The sequence below is a fragment of the Notechis scutatus genome, chromosome 4, assembly GCF_049901735.1.
Source record: "Notechis scutatus isolate UNSWTSFEM ecotype Mainland chromosome 4, rNotScu1.2, whole genome shotgun sequence".
Classification (NCBI taxonomy): Eukaryota; Metazoa; Chordata; class Lepidosauria; order Squamata; family Elapidae; genus Notechis; species Notechis scutatus.
Genome location: NC_142012.1, coordinates 76297074 through 76312151, shown reverse-complemented (window position 1 = coordinate 76312151; position 15078 = coordinate 76297074). Strand labels below are relative to the sequence as shown.

General features: G+C 41.6%; 1 protein-coding gene and 1 long non-coding RNA gene across 3 annotated transcripts in view; one reads left to right on the top strand and one right to left on the bottom strand.

Annotated features, from left to right (window-relative positions):
* Nucleotides 1–15078, bottom strand: part of LOC148130791 (uncharacterized) — a 715147-nt gene that overhangs the window by 311311 nt on the left and 388758 nt on the right. The gene's annotated exons all lie outside the window — the stretch shown is intronic.
* Nucleotides 749–15078, top strand: part of WAPL (WAPL cohesin release factor) — a 42964-nt gene continuing 28634 nt past the window's right edge. For both annotated transcript variants that reach the window (XM_026674216.2, XM_087963840.1), the window contains exons 1-3: nt 749–972; nt 4757–5277; nt 12238–13278. In XM_026674216.2, coding sequence (XP_026530001.1) covers nt 4779–5277; nt 12238–13278 — 1540 coding nt within the window. In that variant the 5' untranslated portion in view covers nt 749–972; nt 4757–4778. The remainder of the gene's footprint in view (nt 973–4756; nt 5278–12237; nt 13279–15078) is intronic.

Sequence of the window (15078 nt, the reverse complement as noted above, 5' to 3'; positions counted from 1 at the left end):
TTCCCTATTCTATTCCTATTCTTTTTCATTCTAATTCCTATTCTATTCCTATTTATTTTGTTTATTTATTTGATTTGTCAATCGCTTACAAAATAATAGGTATAAGTATAAACATGAATAAGAATACAGGAAATAGGTACGAATAAATGGGGACAATAGGACAGGGACGGGAGGCACTTATGCATGCCCCTTACAGACCTCTTAGGAATGGGGTGAGGTCAATAGTGGATAGTTTGAGGTTAAAGGAGTAGGGATTTCTTATTCTATTCTATTTCTATTGTATTTCTATTCTAATTCCTATTCTGTTCCTTATTCTATACTATTCCTATTTCTTATTCTTTTCTATTCTATATTCTATTCTTTATTCTATTTTATTTCTTATTCTATTCTATTCTCTTTTTTATTCTATTCCCTATTCTGTTCCCTAAATTTGGATCGGAGACCACAAGGAAATCCTAGAGGTGTAGGCCACTCCTGGAAGCCGAGCGGCGAAGCCAAGTGGGGATGGGGGGCGGGCGGGGAGGAGGGAACGCAGCCAACGCCGTTTTCCCAGCCTCCCCGGGCGCTGACTCAGCATAGGCATCGCCCGCCGCCTACAATTCCTAGCAGCCTCCGGGGCTGGCATGCGCGTTGGGGCTCGGCCGCGCCCCGCCGCGAGGCGTTGCGCAGGCGCGACGCGGGCCCGTCGGGCGGCCTGAGTAAGGCTGGCGCGGATTGGCGGCGGCCGGGCCGGGGGGCGGCGCTCCGTGACGGAAGCAGCGGGGGCAAATGGCGGCGCGATGGTCCAGGGCCCTGCTCGCAGCGCCGCCGCCATCGTAGTCGTCGTCCTCCCCCCGGCGCGCAGGAAGCGGCGGCGCAGGGGGCGGCGGAGGCGACGCCGCGTCCTCCCGCCCTAGGCGGGCCGCGGAGGGTCGCTCGGCTCCGGCGGCGGCTGAGGAGGCCCTGCCCGCCGCTCCTCCCGGGCCTCCTGAGGTAAGCAAGGCGGCACGGCACCCCCCGCACCCTCAGGCCTCGCCGGCCTCCTCCGGGCTGAAGGGAGAGGATCAAGCCGCGGTCTGCCCGGGACTGGGCGACGCCGCGGCTTCGCCGGGGATGGAGGCGGAAGGCGCGTCTGTCGGCGGAAAGCCACGCAGGCGCTGGGGGCGGAAATGGCCGGGTGGGGGCTGCCCCGGGCCGGATCAGCCCGTCAGGCGGGGATCTCCTGGTGGCCTCCTCTCCCCAAAGACCCCACCACCACCGCACACACATGCCCGTGGTTCTCCCCCGGCGGGGAGGCGGCCCGGCCTGGATCGGGAACGGAGGACCGCCCCTTGATCTGAGCCCTTTCCCTGGGAGAGCGGGGTGGGCAGCTGAGAAAAAGGGGTGGACGGGAAGGGGGGGGGCTGTCGAGACCCCCGTTAGCCGCCCCTTTCTCTCCCCCCCCAGCCCTGTTTAAAAAAAGAACGAGAAAAGAAAAAAGAGACGGGGGTGGGGGAGAGAAGGGATCCCGGATGCGCCTTTCGGGGCTTTGATGTGGCGAGATGAATTCTGGGTTCATTTCAACACTTTGTGCAAAGGCAACTTTCTTGGCAGCGTTGTAGTGGTTGGTGTTGTTTGATGCCTGGCCGAGGATACCCATGACAAAGGAAAACGGAGGGAGGGAGGGAAGCAGAGGAAGGACAGGAAAGAAGATAGAGAGAGAGAGAAGCAGAGGAAGGAAGGAAGGAAGGAAGGAAAATAGGGAGGGAAGCAGAGGAAGGAAAGAAAGAAGATAGGGAGGGAAGCAAAGGAAGGAAGGAAGATTGGGAGGGAAGTAGAGGAAGGAAAGAAAGAAGATAGGGAGGGAAGCAGAGGAAGGAAGGAAGGGAGGGAGGGAAGCAGAGGAAGGAAGGAAGATAGGGAAGCAGAGGAAGGAAGGAAAGAAGATAGAGAGAGAAGCGGAAGGAAGGAAGGAAGGAAAATAGGGAGGGAAGCAGAGGAAGGAAAGAAAGAAGATAGGGAGGAAGCAAAGGAAGGAAGGAAGATTGGGAGGGAAGTAGAGGAAGGAAAGAAAGAAGATAGGGAGGGAAGCCGAGGAAGGAAGGAAGGGAGGGAGGGAAGCAGAGGAAGGAAGGAAGATAGGGAAGCAGAGGAAGGAAGGAAAGAAGATAGAGAGAGAAGCGGAAGGAAGGAAGGAAGGAAAATAGGGAGGGAAGCAGAGGAAGGAAAGAAAGAAGATAGGGAGGGAAGCAAAGGAAGGAAGGAAGATTGGGAGGGAAGTAGAGGAAGGAAAGAAAGAAGATAGGGAGGGAAGCAGAGGAAGGAAGGAAGGGAGGGAGGGAAGCAGAGGAAGGAAGGAAGATAGGGAGGGAAGCAGAGGAAGGAAGGAAGATAGGGAAGCAGAGGAAGGAAGGAAGATAGGGAAGCAGAGGAAGGAAAGAAAGAAGATTGGGAGGGAAGCAGAGGAAGGAAGGAAGGAAGATAGGGAAGCAGAGGAAGGAAGATAGGGAAGCAGGAAGGAAAGAAAGAAGATAGGGAGGGAAGCAGGGGAAGGAAAGAAAGAAGATAGGGAGGGAAGCAGAGGAAGGAAAGAAAGATTGGGAGGGAAGCAGAGGAAGCAAGGAAGGAAGATAGGGAGGGAAGCAGAGGAAGGAAGGAAGGAAGATAGGGAGGGAAGCAGGGGAAGGAAAGAAAGAAGATAGGGAAGCAGAGGAAGGAAAGAAAGAAGATAGGGAGGGAAGCAGAGGAAAGAAAGAAAATCCCTATAGGCACTCCTGGCTTCTCCCAATGGTAGGTTAAGGGGAGTCATTTCAGACTAGGCTTGTCTAATTTAAGGCTTTGGCTGAGCTTCTTGGGAGCGTGAAACTTCCTAGCCTAATTAGACCTAATTGTAGGGAGAGAAAAGATAATAAGGTGTTCTCTCTCTCACCCTCCCTTAATGCCAAGTCTGCAGAGGCTGACTGAAGTTTTGCCCTGGCAGATCTTGGGTTACTTGAAATTATTCCTGCCAGTGAAAAACCAGGAGGGTGGGGATGATAGAATAAGATACAGTGAGGGAAAGCCAGTGGAGCTGCAAACTGGATCTCTCAGTCAGGGACAGGATCAGATTGTGTGATCGAAGCTTTTTGGGGGGGAAAGAAGGACCCGGTAAGCTGAAGCACAGTCAGGGGCAGGATAGGATTGGAGGGAATTAGATATAGCGAAGGGACAGGACTGGGGTTGTATGATCAAAGCTTACTGGGAAGAAGGAATAGATAAAAGATTCAAAGATGTCCCCGCTTTTTAGTTTCAAAAAAGTAAATACCAGTTGTTAATCACCATCTTATAGCCCATGTGAAGTAGGTAGATTCCTTGGCTGCTGCTACAGCAGCTTCTGTCTCCCTCTTGGGGTTTTTTTTCCTTCCCAGTAATACTACACTTGACCATGTCTCCTGACAGTAGACTTCCTTGGTGAGAGAAATCATTTGGCAGCTATTGCTAAAATAAGTTGATGAATGCCACCAGTGTTCCTATCTGCCAAATTTAGTTCCTTATATGAGTACAGATCACCTGGGACCTGTTCTGTTAGCATTTTTTTTTGTACAAAACATCTCCAGATCGCTCCAATCCTTAATATCTAGAAAGTTTTGATATATTTTAATGCATCTGGAGCATTCAGGTTCAGAAAAGCTGTAGGCGTGTTTTCAGGTAGAAAGCCAGTGGTCTAACTGGATCTTCTGTATTGTAAATACTGTAATCCAGTTAACATTCAAGTATGTAAATATGCCTTTAGGTTAAGTTCGTTAATGTTCATGCTCTTTAGTCAAATACCAGTCTCAGAGTATTCTTAAGATAGGTTTTATACACAGACCATTTTTTAAAAATGGTCCCCTGGTGAAAAAAAGTGATTCTCTTTATAGTCTGGCAATAATCAGTCATGACTGCATTGCCTAGACAATTGGCTAGTATAATACACTCTACTTTGGAGATGACTCGGAGTGTTTATGTGGGGAAATGTATTAACAAATATGGGCTGTATTCACAGGATTTGTTTACCACAGTTATCACTTAACGGACTTCTCTGGGGTTGCATTACAAGTTGAAGTATACCTTAACTATATGGCCCGAATTCATTCATTATGTAGGCTAGTTTATGAGGACCTGAGAATGGCCCTCCAGGATCAGGCTGAGATATTATAAGCCTAGCTGTAAACAGTTGTCCATTTTTATCTGTGAAAATATGCTGGTTGAAGAACCAGTCATTTATTATATGTAACATTCTCAAATTCCTTATTAATATCCACAGTGTTTGGGGGCCAGGGAGGACATGTTTTCTTTATCTGTGTATCGGGGTTGATGAAATTCGACAGATGGCATTGGCTTATATTCACTATAAAAAACTTGCACCTGTAAGAGACATTAAAATGTGGAACAGTTCCCTCATCTTCAGCTGTTTTCTTCTCTTCATCTTGCAATATTGATTTATACATAGCGAGTGGTTAGAGTTTTTAGCCATAGATAAAAATGGTTTTGCGTCAACAAAAAAACCATTTACAATATTTTCTTGATCTCACATGCCATACTTTTGGGGGAAAGCAAACTTCTTCAGTTCAACTCTTGGGCATTTTCTTTTTGTGCAAGCAACGTGTAAAGAACCATGCCTTTATTTTGGGTGGTTTCATCACCTCTTGAGGGATTTTTTAATGCAGCTTCAAAATGCCAGGGGTTTTGTTCACCATTTTAAAATGTGAAATACGTGAATGTTCCTTTAAATAAAATTGAAATTGTATTTTGAAGCAATTTTTCTCTCTTTCCACAGAGAATATGAAACAGGCGTCAAAATGACATCCAGATTTGGGAAGACATATAGCAGGAAAGGTGGTAATGGCAATTCAAAATTTGATGAAGTTTTTTCAAACAAACGGACCACTCTCAGTACAAAATGGGGAGAAACTACCTTTATGGCCAAGCTAGGCCAGAAGAGGCCCAACAGCAAGCCAGATATTTCTGAGATCCCTAAGAAACCCAAAGTAGAAGAGGAAGCAATAGAAGATCCATTTGGATTTGACAGCGATGAAGAATCTTTGCCAGTTTCTTCCAAGAACGTGTCCCAAGCAAAAGGCTCTTCTCAGTTGGAGTCACTTGAAGCTTCTCAGCCAGAAGACTTCTCTTCTATACTTGAGTCTAATAGCAAATTTCCTCCCTTGGTTGGCGAAGACACTTTGTCCAGCAAAGTTGTGTCGTTTGATAATGCCCTGCATGACTTGAAAGAGAAGAATTTGGCCAGAAACACGGCAGAAGAAGACTTCAGAAGTAGCAGTGCTATCCCTCTAGCTGCAGGTATGCTCGTGTAGTGCAGTTGTGCACAACGTTGACGGGTGGGCCAGTGTGGCAAGCCAGCTTGCCAGTCATTGTCTTGGCCAAATGCTTTGTTTTCTGATTTGAATTGCTCCAGCTGGCATGTACTTGGCAATGGTGGTGGGGAAGAAGACGGTTTTGGACACCTCCCATATTCTGACTTTTACCATAAGGAGGTGGGAATTTTTGCAATGTTTGGCAAATTAGCCTCCCTAATTTGTTTCTAAATAACCAAACGTAAAATTTATTGTTGAAAGCACCAATATCAGAATCCCTTTAATCCTTAAGTGAATGCAAGTTAAAAAAATTCATATAAAAGGCCACGTGTTCAACATAAATCTCTTCCCTTATCATACAGCACTAATCAGAATCAGCAACATCTTCCAACATTACACATCTTGTATTGGTTTAAAATACTCCTGCTTCCAGTGCTATACTTGATCAGGTACTTGAGTTAAAATGTCTAATCCTAATATAATATGAAAGAACACAATTCAAAAATGAAAGGATGTAGAAAACTACTCTGGGAACACAGTATTCCGGTGAATGCCAGAGCGTTCTGTTTCTCTGGATGATACCAAGCTGGCTTCTGGGGATGGGAGAAGAGGAGGAGGAGGAACTTCTAGAAAGCTATCTAAAATGGATGGATTGGCATGGTCTGGATGAGAAACAAAATGTTATAGGCATCTCTGACATTTTTTTACTTCCTGGAACAGCAAGGTTTGTATAGTTATACACAGTCTCTTGTGTTAGTTTATATAGAGGAACATTACAAGGTCATTGGTCTGAAATGGGCATATTTTTTCTTCATAGGAAGAAAATCTTAAGGGAAGATTTCTTTAAATAGAATAATACAGTACCTCCAAATGGTATTTTAGCTATCCATTGTTAATTCTTTTCCCAGTCACTTTGCTAATCCAAGCCATTAAGGGCTGGTTTTTGGAACCATCACCTACAGGGATTTGTGTAGTGGGTGGGTGATTTCTTTGAAACAATATTGCTATAGATCTATTTCAGGGGTCCCCAAACTTGGCAACTTTAAGACTTGTGGACTTCAACTCCCAGAATTCTCCAGCCGGCATAGCTGGCTGGAGAATTCTGGGAGCTGAAGTCCACAAGTCTTAAAGTTGCCAAGTTTGGAGACCTGATCTATTTGGATCCAAGACTCCTATTTGGATTATTGGGGTAATTCAGGAAGTTACCAGAGGTGCTACCTTTTCTACAATGCTTTAATCTACTTCCTATTCTATTTACAGGCAGTTTCAATCTACAAATACATCATCAAACTTCATTGCATTCATATGCTAAAAACTCCTATTGGCATTTATATAACATTTTCAACAAATCCAAAGCCTTTTGCTAACCTTAAGCAATCTTTGCAAAACCATAGGGTGTGCCTGATTACCACTTAATGGCTTTCAACTTTTCAGTTTTGGAACAGTTAAAATTCAATTACTTACTATCTCTGCTTAAGTAGTGTGTTAATTGAAGGCATTTTCTTAAAAGAACTGTGCATATTGGAAGTAGAATAGAAATGTAATTGTAATGTCCTTCTGCTCTGTCTTCAAAGTGGGTACTTTTCTACCCATGGGGTAGGATAGTAAAATAAAAGTGCTAAAACATGTAAATATCACCTGTGAATAAAAGTAAGTTAATGCAGAAATAAGTAGGGAGAAAAAGAGGCATGTTTTGTTCTCTTGCTATAAATGTCCAACTGTTAAATTACATATGAAGTGTTAATGTAGAATTCTGTGTGTGTGTGTGTGTGTATGCATGTATGGACACACACAATATGTGTGTGCATGTGTGCCGGTTTTTGAAAATACTGAGTCTTGAAAAAAGGATACAAAATTGAAGGTTTTAATAGAACTCAAGCTTCGGGTGAAAATCATAGGGTAATAATACTATTCATTAGTGAAATCCACCTGCTCAAGAATTGAAAGAAAAACATGGTGTTTACTTACTCAGATGAAATCCCACAGAGTAATAGTCATCTGGATTCCTGAAATCCTTGGTAAAATAACAACTCTTCATTCACTAGGCATGTGCCTGCATATGTAGTCAAATTATGGTAACGTACACATATTTATAAAATTAAGCAAAGTTCAGGTGTGGTATTTGATAGCTATGAGTGAAGAAATTGTTTTGGTTTTTTTCTGGGTCCTAGAAACAGCCATTTAAAACAGTTGTGTCTTCATCACCTTGCACTTCAGCTAGTAGACATAATTCCGTTGGAGTGCTAAAAATTATTATTTTTTCTTCATTGGATTTTCTTTATCTTCTGTACTTTTGGTAAGATTTAAAGGCATTTTGCTTTGAGCATTGGATTGTATGTATCTGTATGTCATATTAGACCATAGTTTATTGCCACCCAAATGAGCCACAGTGAACAATGCTTGGCTGCCTCTCCTGTGTGGCTGGGAGATTAAAAGCTTAAATTATGGTCAGTGTCTGTACTGATAAAACGATTAACACATTAAGGATATGTTATTTAGCTGTTATGTTAATATGTTAATCTAAACAAGTTGAAAAATTATTAAAACTTTTTAAGTTTAACCATAGCTAACATCTAACAAAATAACGACCTGTAATTTAATCAGAAAAGTAAAAAGTACTGAAGAAATGGAAAATAGGAGATTTGTGGCTTATCTAAGTTGCGCTAAACTGTGGTTTAGGGTGATGTGCAAATTCTGCTACCTGCCACAGTCTTTTTACCATGCAAATTATGCAGCTGTTATAATATTGCAATACTGTCCTATACTGATGGCCGCTGTTGCCAGATATATTTTATCTATCCATGGCAGATACTCTTTAAAAAAAAATCATAGAGTCCAGGTTTTCTGCTCTGTCTGGAGATATCTAATGTTCAAAAGCATCAAAATGAGTTTTATCACACCTTCTGTCTTTTTTGATAGTACTTTGGTGCACGTATTCTTGAGTTATATTTCGGGTGGTGTTTACTTCATGTTTCTCTTCTGATACAAACGTTAGTCTATCAGTGCAGCACCACACTGTCATAAATAAGGTAGTTGTAATGGTGAAATTGTCTTTCGTTTCTTCCAAATATGGAGTGAAACAAGATAAATGTTAGGAAACTGGGCCTAATATTTCTACCTTCTCATAAGTGATCTGGAATTATAAATGAGAAGAGAAGTAACCAAGTTTGCAAAAGATGTCAAATAATTTGTTATAGTTAAGCCCTTTCCTCCCTCCTCACAGCCAGTCTCTCACACCCAAACGGAATTAAGAACTTCAGCAGGAATTTTCAGACTTGGAAAATTGAGGTTACAATGGTGAATGCAGCTAATACTGTAAAACATTTCTAGTATTTTAACTGTAACATGTTTTTTTGAATTGTAAGCCATCCAGAATCATTGACTGAGATGGGCAGCTATAGATATTGTATGTATTGTGTGTGTGTGTGTGTGTGTATGAATGAATGAATGAATGAATGAATGATAGATATAAGCAAATAGGAAGTCATAACTGTTGGGGCAAAACCCAGTCCAAACTAGATGTTTGGATGAACATTGGTAGTGGTTCACCACCAGGAAAAGACTAATGTAGAGCAGTAGTGGACAACTTAGTGAAAAGATTGTTCTATTGTATGGCTGTTTTTTTTAAAAAGAAATTGCATGGTGAGGATCACTAGAAAAGGAACTGGAAATAAAAATACAGCTGCCATTACTCTGAATATGCTATTGCTACATATGACCCAGAGCAGGGGTCTCCAACCTTGGCAACTTTAAGACTTGTGGCCTTCAACTCTGGGAGTTGAAGGCCACAAGTCTTAAAGTTGCCAAGGTTGGAGACCCCTAACCCAGAGTATTGCTTTCAGGTCTGCTTGTGCATGCTTAAGATTGACTTCTATAGGAATCGTGATTCAGGATTCCAGCCTTACATTATTGTCAAGCTTGGTCCTCCAGGCTCAGCTGAAGTGAAATGATATACATGGCACACCAAGTTAAGAAGCACGAAAGGGGAGCAATCAACACTTATCTTTGTCCCTTGCTAGAACATGTAGATCAGGGTTGTCAAACTCAATTTCATTGTGGGCCGCGTCAGGGTTGTGTTTGACCTGGGAGGGGGCCAGTTCCTCTTCACTTGTGTGGGAGGGGGCACCTGTGGCTAAGGCAGGACTTCCCTCGGGCCCTCCCTCACTCTCATTATAATCTCCCCTCCCTCCCCATTCTTCCTTTCTTCCTTCCCCTCTTTCTTTATTTTTCCTTCCTTGCTCTCTTCCCTTCTTCCCTTCTTTTTCTTCTTTTGCTCAAATGCAAAAGGGGAGACATTTCTCCTTTTGTTTTTAGTTTGTTTTGCTAACCCTCTGTTAGTGAAAATGGAGCCTGGTGGTAGAGGAGGTCCCTCATGTGCCCCCCCCCAAGCTCTGTTTTTGCTGGCAGAGGCACCACAGGTCAATCCTTTGGATGCGGCCCGTGGGCCTTGAGTTTGACACCCCTGCTGTAGATTCTACAAGGAATGTTTGGCTTGAGTGCTTAAGAACCTGCAAATCAAACTATCCCCCATGAGTGCCATTTATGGGAAGACCTTATAGGGTGGATATTTGAAATAGCATAAATTTTAGGCAAATCCATGAGTTTAGATAAGTTGTTTAGCTCACAGTTGTACCCACTTATAAGCAGGCTCCATTGAGGTCATATAAAAAATATTGAGGTTGTATTAATCATATTTGTTTCAAAAGGGCTTTAAAAAGGAGGTTTTGGGGAAGTCATCTTCCTTAAATAAAAAGTTAGAATTTTAGCCTTTTTCTGCTAGCTGCTTTTTAGTGATCCTTTCAGCAAATGGTTCAATAGTTAAAAACTTTTTTCTCGAAACCTACATATCATCAGAAATAGGACATGAGAAATGCAATGTTAAATAGGGATGTGTAGCATTTTGTCTTTAGGAGTCCGGGCACACACACACACAGTGCCTCTTGGTAACTCTTTAAAGCAGTTGCCTCTTTATCCGACATCATAGGGAGGCCTTCTGTGATTATAGCAATAATGTCAGGTAAAAATGGGTTTGCTGACTAGTTGTTGGCAAGCACAACAATACTGTACATGCTCCTGAGCACTGCAAAGCCATAGAGGTCCTATGCAGCCCTAAGAGAAAACAATTTTTTGGAGAAATAAAGTGCCGGCAATATATAAATACCTGTGCTTGCTCCATTCGTGAGTCTCTATTTTACTCCTTCTTTTGAATAGAATAGAAATTCTAATTTGCCAATGATTTCAGAGCTAATATTTATACACGTACGGTTGCTTCTGGTTTTTTTTTTTTTTTTAACCCACTCTTGAAATGACTCACATATAACATTCTTCATTTCCCTATCGTTCAAAAGGAAATCTTGGAAGAAAAATGTCTGCTGCTATTGACTCAAAAAATGACAATTACTTATATTTGGTGTATATGTATATGAATCGAAGGCATTTCTGCTCATACAAGAGTTTCCCTTCCCCCTCCCTCCCTCCCTCCCTTCTGATTCCAAGTAGTTCCCAATGTGTCACCTCCAATAAGTTGTGGTTTTGTGGTGCATCACCCTGAGAACTGTTTTAGCTGTACAGTACAGGTACTCCTCAACTTATGACCACGATTGAGTCCAACATTTATGTTGCTAAGTGAGTTTTGCCCCATTTTACAACTTTTCTTACCACAGTTGTTAAGTGAATTAGCAAGTGAAACTGGTTTCCCGGTTGACTTCGAAGGTCACAATAGCTGATCACATGACCCCTGGACCCCGCAACCATCATAAATATGAGTCGGTTGCCAAGCACCTTTTTCGGTGATATAACTTTGGTCATTAAGCAAACTTTTGTAAGTCGACTACCTGTCGTTAATCTTAGAAATAAGAGAATGGATAAAATAGCTCTTAGATTCCAATATATCACAATATATGAGAGCCAGTTTGGTCCTGGTAGTTAAGATACCAGGCTACAAAGATTGAAATTGTGAATTCTGGTGCCGTCATGCATGAAAGCTGGCTGGGTGACTTGGATTTTTTACACTTAGGTTGTAAAAAGGTTTTAAAATCAGTTACAGTCCCATGGTGACCTGCTTAACGACCACCACAACTTACGGCTATAATTCCAGGCTCAATTATAGTCGTGAGTCTAGAAAGCAACCTGTACTGCTTTCAGTAAGATGTAAAATGGCTGACAAATTTGCATTGTTAATAGCAGTACTTTTATGTGGTATGTATTTATATATAACAGAATAACAGAGTTGGAAAGGACTTTGAGAGGTCTTTTAGTCCAACCTCTGCTCAAGCAGGAGATCCTATACCATTCTGGAGAAATCGTTGTCCAGTCTCTTCTTAAAGGCCTCCAGTGATGACTCACAATTTCTGAAGCCAAACTCTATCACTGGTTAATTGTTCTCACTGTTGGGAATTTGCTCCTTAATTCCAGGTTGCTTCTTTCCTTGATGAGTTTCCATCCGTTGCTTCTTGTCCTGCCTTCAGGTACTTTGGAGTATTGGTTGACCCACTCTCTTCCTTGTGGCAGCCCCTCAAATATTGGAACACTGCTATTATCTAAGAGCAGTGTCTCAATCTCCCACAAACACTATTCTGCGTGGTGCGCTGAGCTGCGTAAGGGTGATTGACTGGCCTCTCTTCCCAGTGCAACATGAGCCTTTGCTGGCTCTCATTCATAATGGTTAGAAAATGTCATTTTATTGAGGCATTTTTCTCGAAATTTCCCTCTTGCTTGGGCAGAAGTGTTTTTCTTTTTCGATGCAACTGTTTCCTTCAGTCATTAGCTTGTTTATGGAGAACGCTGTAAACAAGATGCTTAGTATTTAAGTCAAACATGCCAAAACAGCGGAAGTGTTATTTAGAAAAACATCTGCTTTTATAATCTGTTGATGAAAAATGCTGTTAACCTCACTTCGATTTGAAGTGTCAGGTATATATTTCTTTCACTGGTTTTTATTTTCTAGATACTGCCCTGAGTTATCCCGAGGACAACGAGAACAGCCATTTCCTGTACAAGAATGCCGAAGACAATAGTGTGAACGCTCAAATAGCAGAAATTTCTGGATACAACATTGAAATCAAGGAATCGCATGACTCTTGGGATTGCCACATTGCCAACAGAGACTCTCCCTCAGACATATCCCATGCTAAAGGATCACTAATAACTGGCTTATATGATTGGGAAGATGAGAACGAGGATGCCCAAAGAGAAGAATATATGTTAGGATTTGATGATGAACCGATTTCAGAGTTAAAACACAAGGACGAAGAGCTCGTCAAGGAGGAAGAAATGGAGAGCCCAAAGGAAGCCATTAACGAAGAACTGATGCAAACTGTTCTCAGGCCGAGTAACTGTCGGACATACTGTAGATCAAGCAAAACGAAATTGCAGGGAATGTCAAATTTTGATAAGCTGCTGGATGGCACTCTTCAACCTCTAGCCAAAGCAAACAGTGATTCAAATGCAGATGGTGTGAACCCAGTGAGAAAGGTTGCTCTAAGTAGTGGGACCAGTTTTAAAGGCACCGGAAGGACTAGAGACTACACTGTTCTCCATCCATCCTGCTTGTCGGTTTGCAACGTCACCATACAAGACACCATGGACCGCATGGATGAATTCGCCACGCCCACGCCCACTGACCTGGGGGAAGCAGGCCGTCTGCGGAAGAAAGCCGACATCGCTACGGCCAAGACGACCACTCGATTCCGACCTAGCAATACCAAATCCAAGAAGGACGTCAAGTTAGAATTTTTTGGCTTTGACGACAACGACGAAGGCGGGGGTGGCGAAGGCGGGTCCAGAACCTCTGGGAGCTCCAATTACAAAATTAAATACTTTGGTTTTGATGACTTAAGCGAAAGCGAGGATGACGACGAAGAGCGGCTGTTGGAGCGGAAAGTGAATAAAAAAAGAAGCCAAACCACAGTCGCCGCTTCGTCGCAACAATCCACTTCGGATGGAAATGAGAGCTACTCCCAGGATAGCCAGTCAAGTTCCAATTCAGGTAAGTCAGCATCTCTCTGGGTGTTTTAACACACATGGTTTGCCCATTCAGGTAGAGGGAACTAACCCATTATAAACCTTAATTTACTTATGCTGAGAATAAGCAACACATTTTTATCTGTGTTTTTTTTTTTAATAAAAATGTGTAGAGTAAAAATTACTGCTGAACACAGATGAACTGAATTTTCCTGATTAGTAATTTTAAAGTGTGAGTTTTATCATTAAATTGAGAGAGTGTGAATGCTGTGTTAAATTGTAATATAAATCTAATCTACTTTAGCAAAGTCAACCTTGTAAGGTGACATTTGCTCCCATGGTCCAATAGACTAATTTGTTTATTTTTTAAAGTTTCTACTTCTTGGCACTGATTGGATTACAATTATATATCCTAATAAATAACATTGAGACTTTGATATATCAAGATGTCTCAAAAATAGATGAGCAGTAGATTCTCAGCTGTCTGTGTTTATCTATCTCTGGAAATCAAACTTTGTAGAAAAACTGAATATCTGGACCCTTGGAAACCAACACTTTTCCGTTCTAACATGCCTAATGTTAAAGTGTAGAATGACACTAATTTTGAATATGCAGAATTATAGAAGTCTTCCAACACAAAGGTATATCGAAAAAGGAATAGTAAACTGAAAGCATCCTTGGATTCAGTGTAAGTGTTGAAGTGATTCAGGTAATAGGAAACCAAAACAAGCTGAAGAATTTCTAATGAAATCTTGGTTATCCATCCTGCATTTTTATGTAGCTTGATGTTTGATAGAGAGAAGTAGCTTGGAACTGTATAAAGGTAATTAATGGGTCTAAGCAATAGTAGGTAGCATATATTTGATTCCAGAGTCTTTATTTGTGAACATTTGTTAAAGTGATATCATGAATTGCTTGTGAAATAATTAGAAGTACATGTTGTAAATTTATTTCATCTACCGAAAAGATGCTCAATCTACAAAAAAAGAAACATCCATCAACTTATCAAGGAAAAAATGCTTGAACTGTGTCAGTAATAAGACAGACTGGTTAATGTTTAAAGATTCTAAATAAAGGATGATTTAGCCATGGTATATAAACAAATTAATCACAGAGTAGGAGAGAATTACATTTGAACTAGGCAGTAAAGAAATTCTTCAGTTAAAAATAATTTAATTGCAGAATTCTCCATTACAAAGATAATTTCTCTTTGCATATATTTCAAAAGAATCTCCTCTGATACTAAATTGGGTCTCCAAATTACCTTAAAAAGAACTAGAAAAAAAAACTTAATTGCAGTCAGATAGCTCTTGGTAATGTGCCAGAATAAATAATGTTTTATGATCTCATACTATTGAGATTGGTTGGATTTTTCCAATCAAAAGTTGTGTCTAGCTTTGACCAGTTCATACATTTTATTTACTTATTTATACATCACATAATGATTTGAGACCCTGGGCAGCGTACACTAAAAAGGCAATTGTAAAAACCAGCAATTGAAACACAAAGTTGCATTAGAAAGTGGTTTGTTTTTCAATGAGGATATAGAGGAGGGTTGGCTGAGAGAGTTTACCATTCAAATGACTATAGAATATCTGAGTTAGTATTGTTATTAAACTGCTACTTATCCTTGGAAGGAACTACCACAAATTAATAGAAATGGAGATATACATTTGAACTAGTGTTTTTTGAACTTAGCAACTGAAAGATATGTGGAGTTCAACACCCAGAATTCCCAGCCAGTATGCTTCATGCAGGAATCCAACTAAGGGCATTCACAACAGATGCTAGCATTTCCTCCAGAGAAGTGTGAAAGAAACGGGCA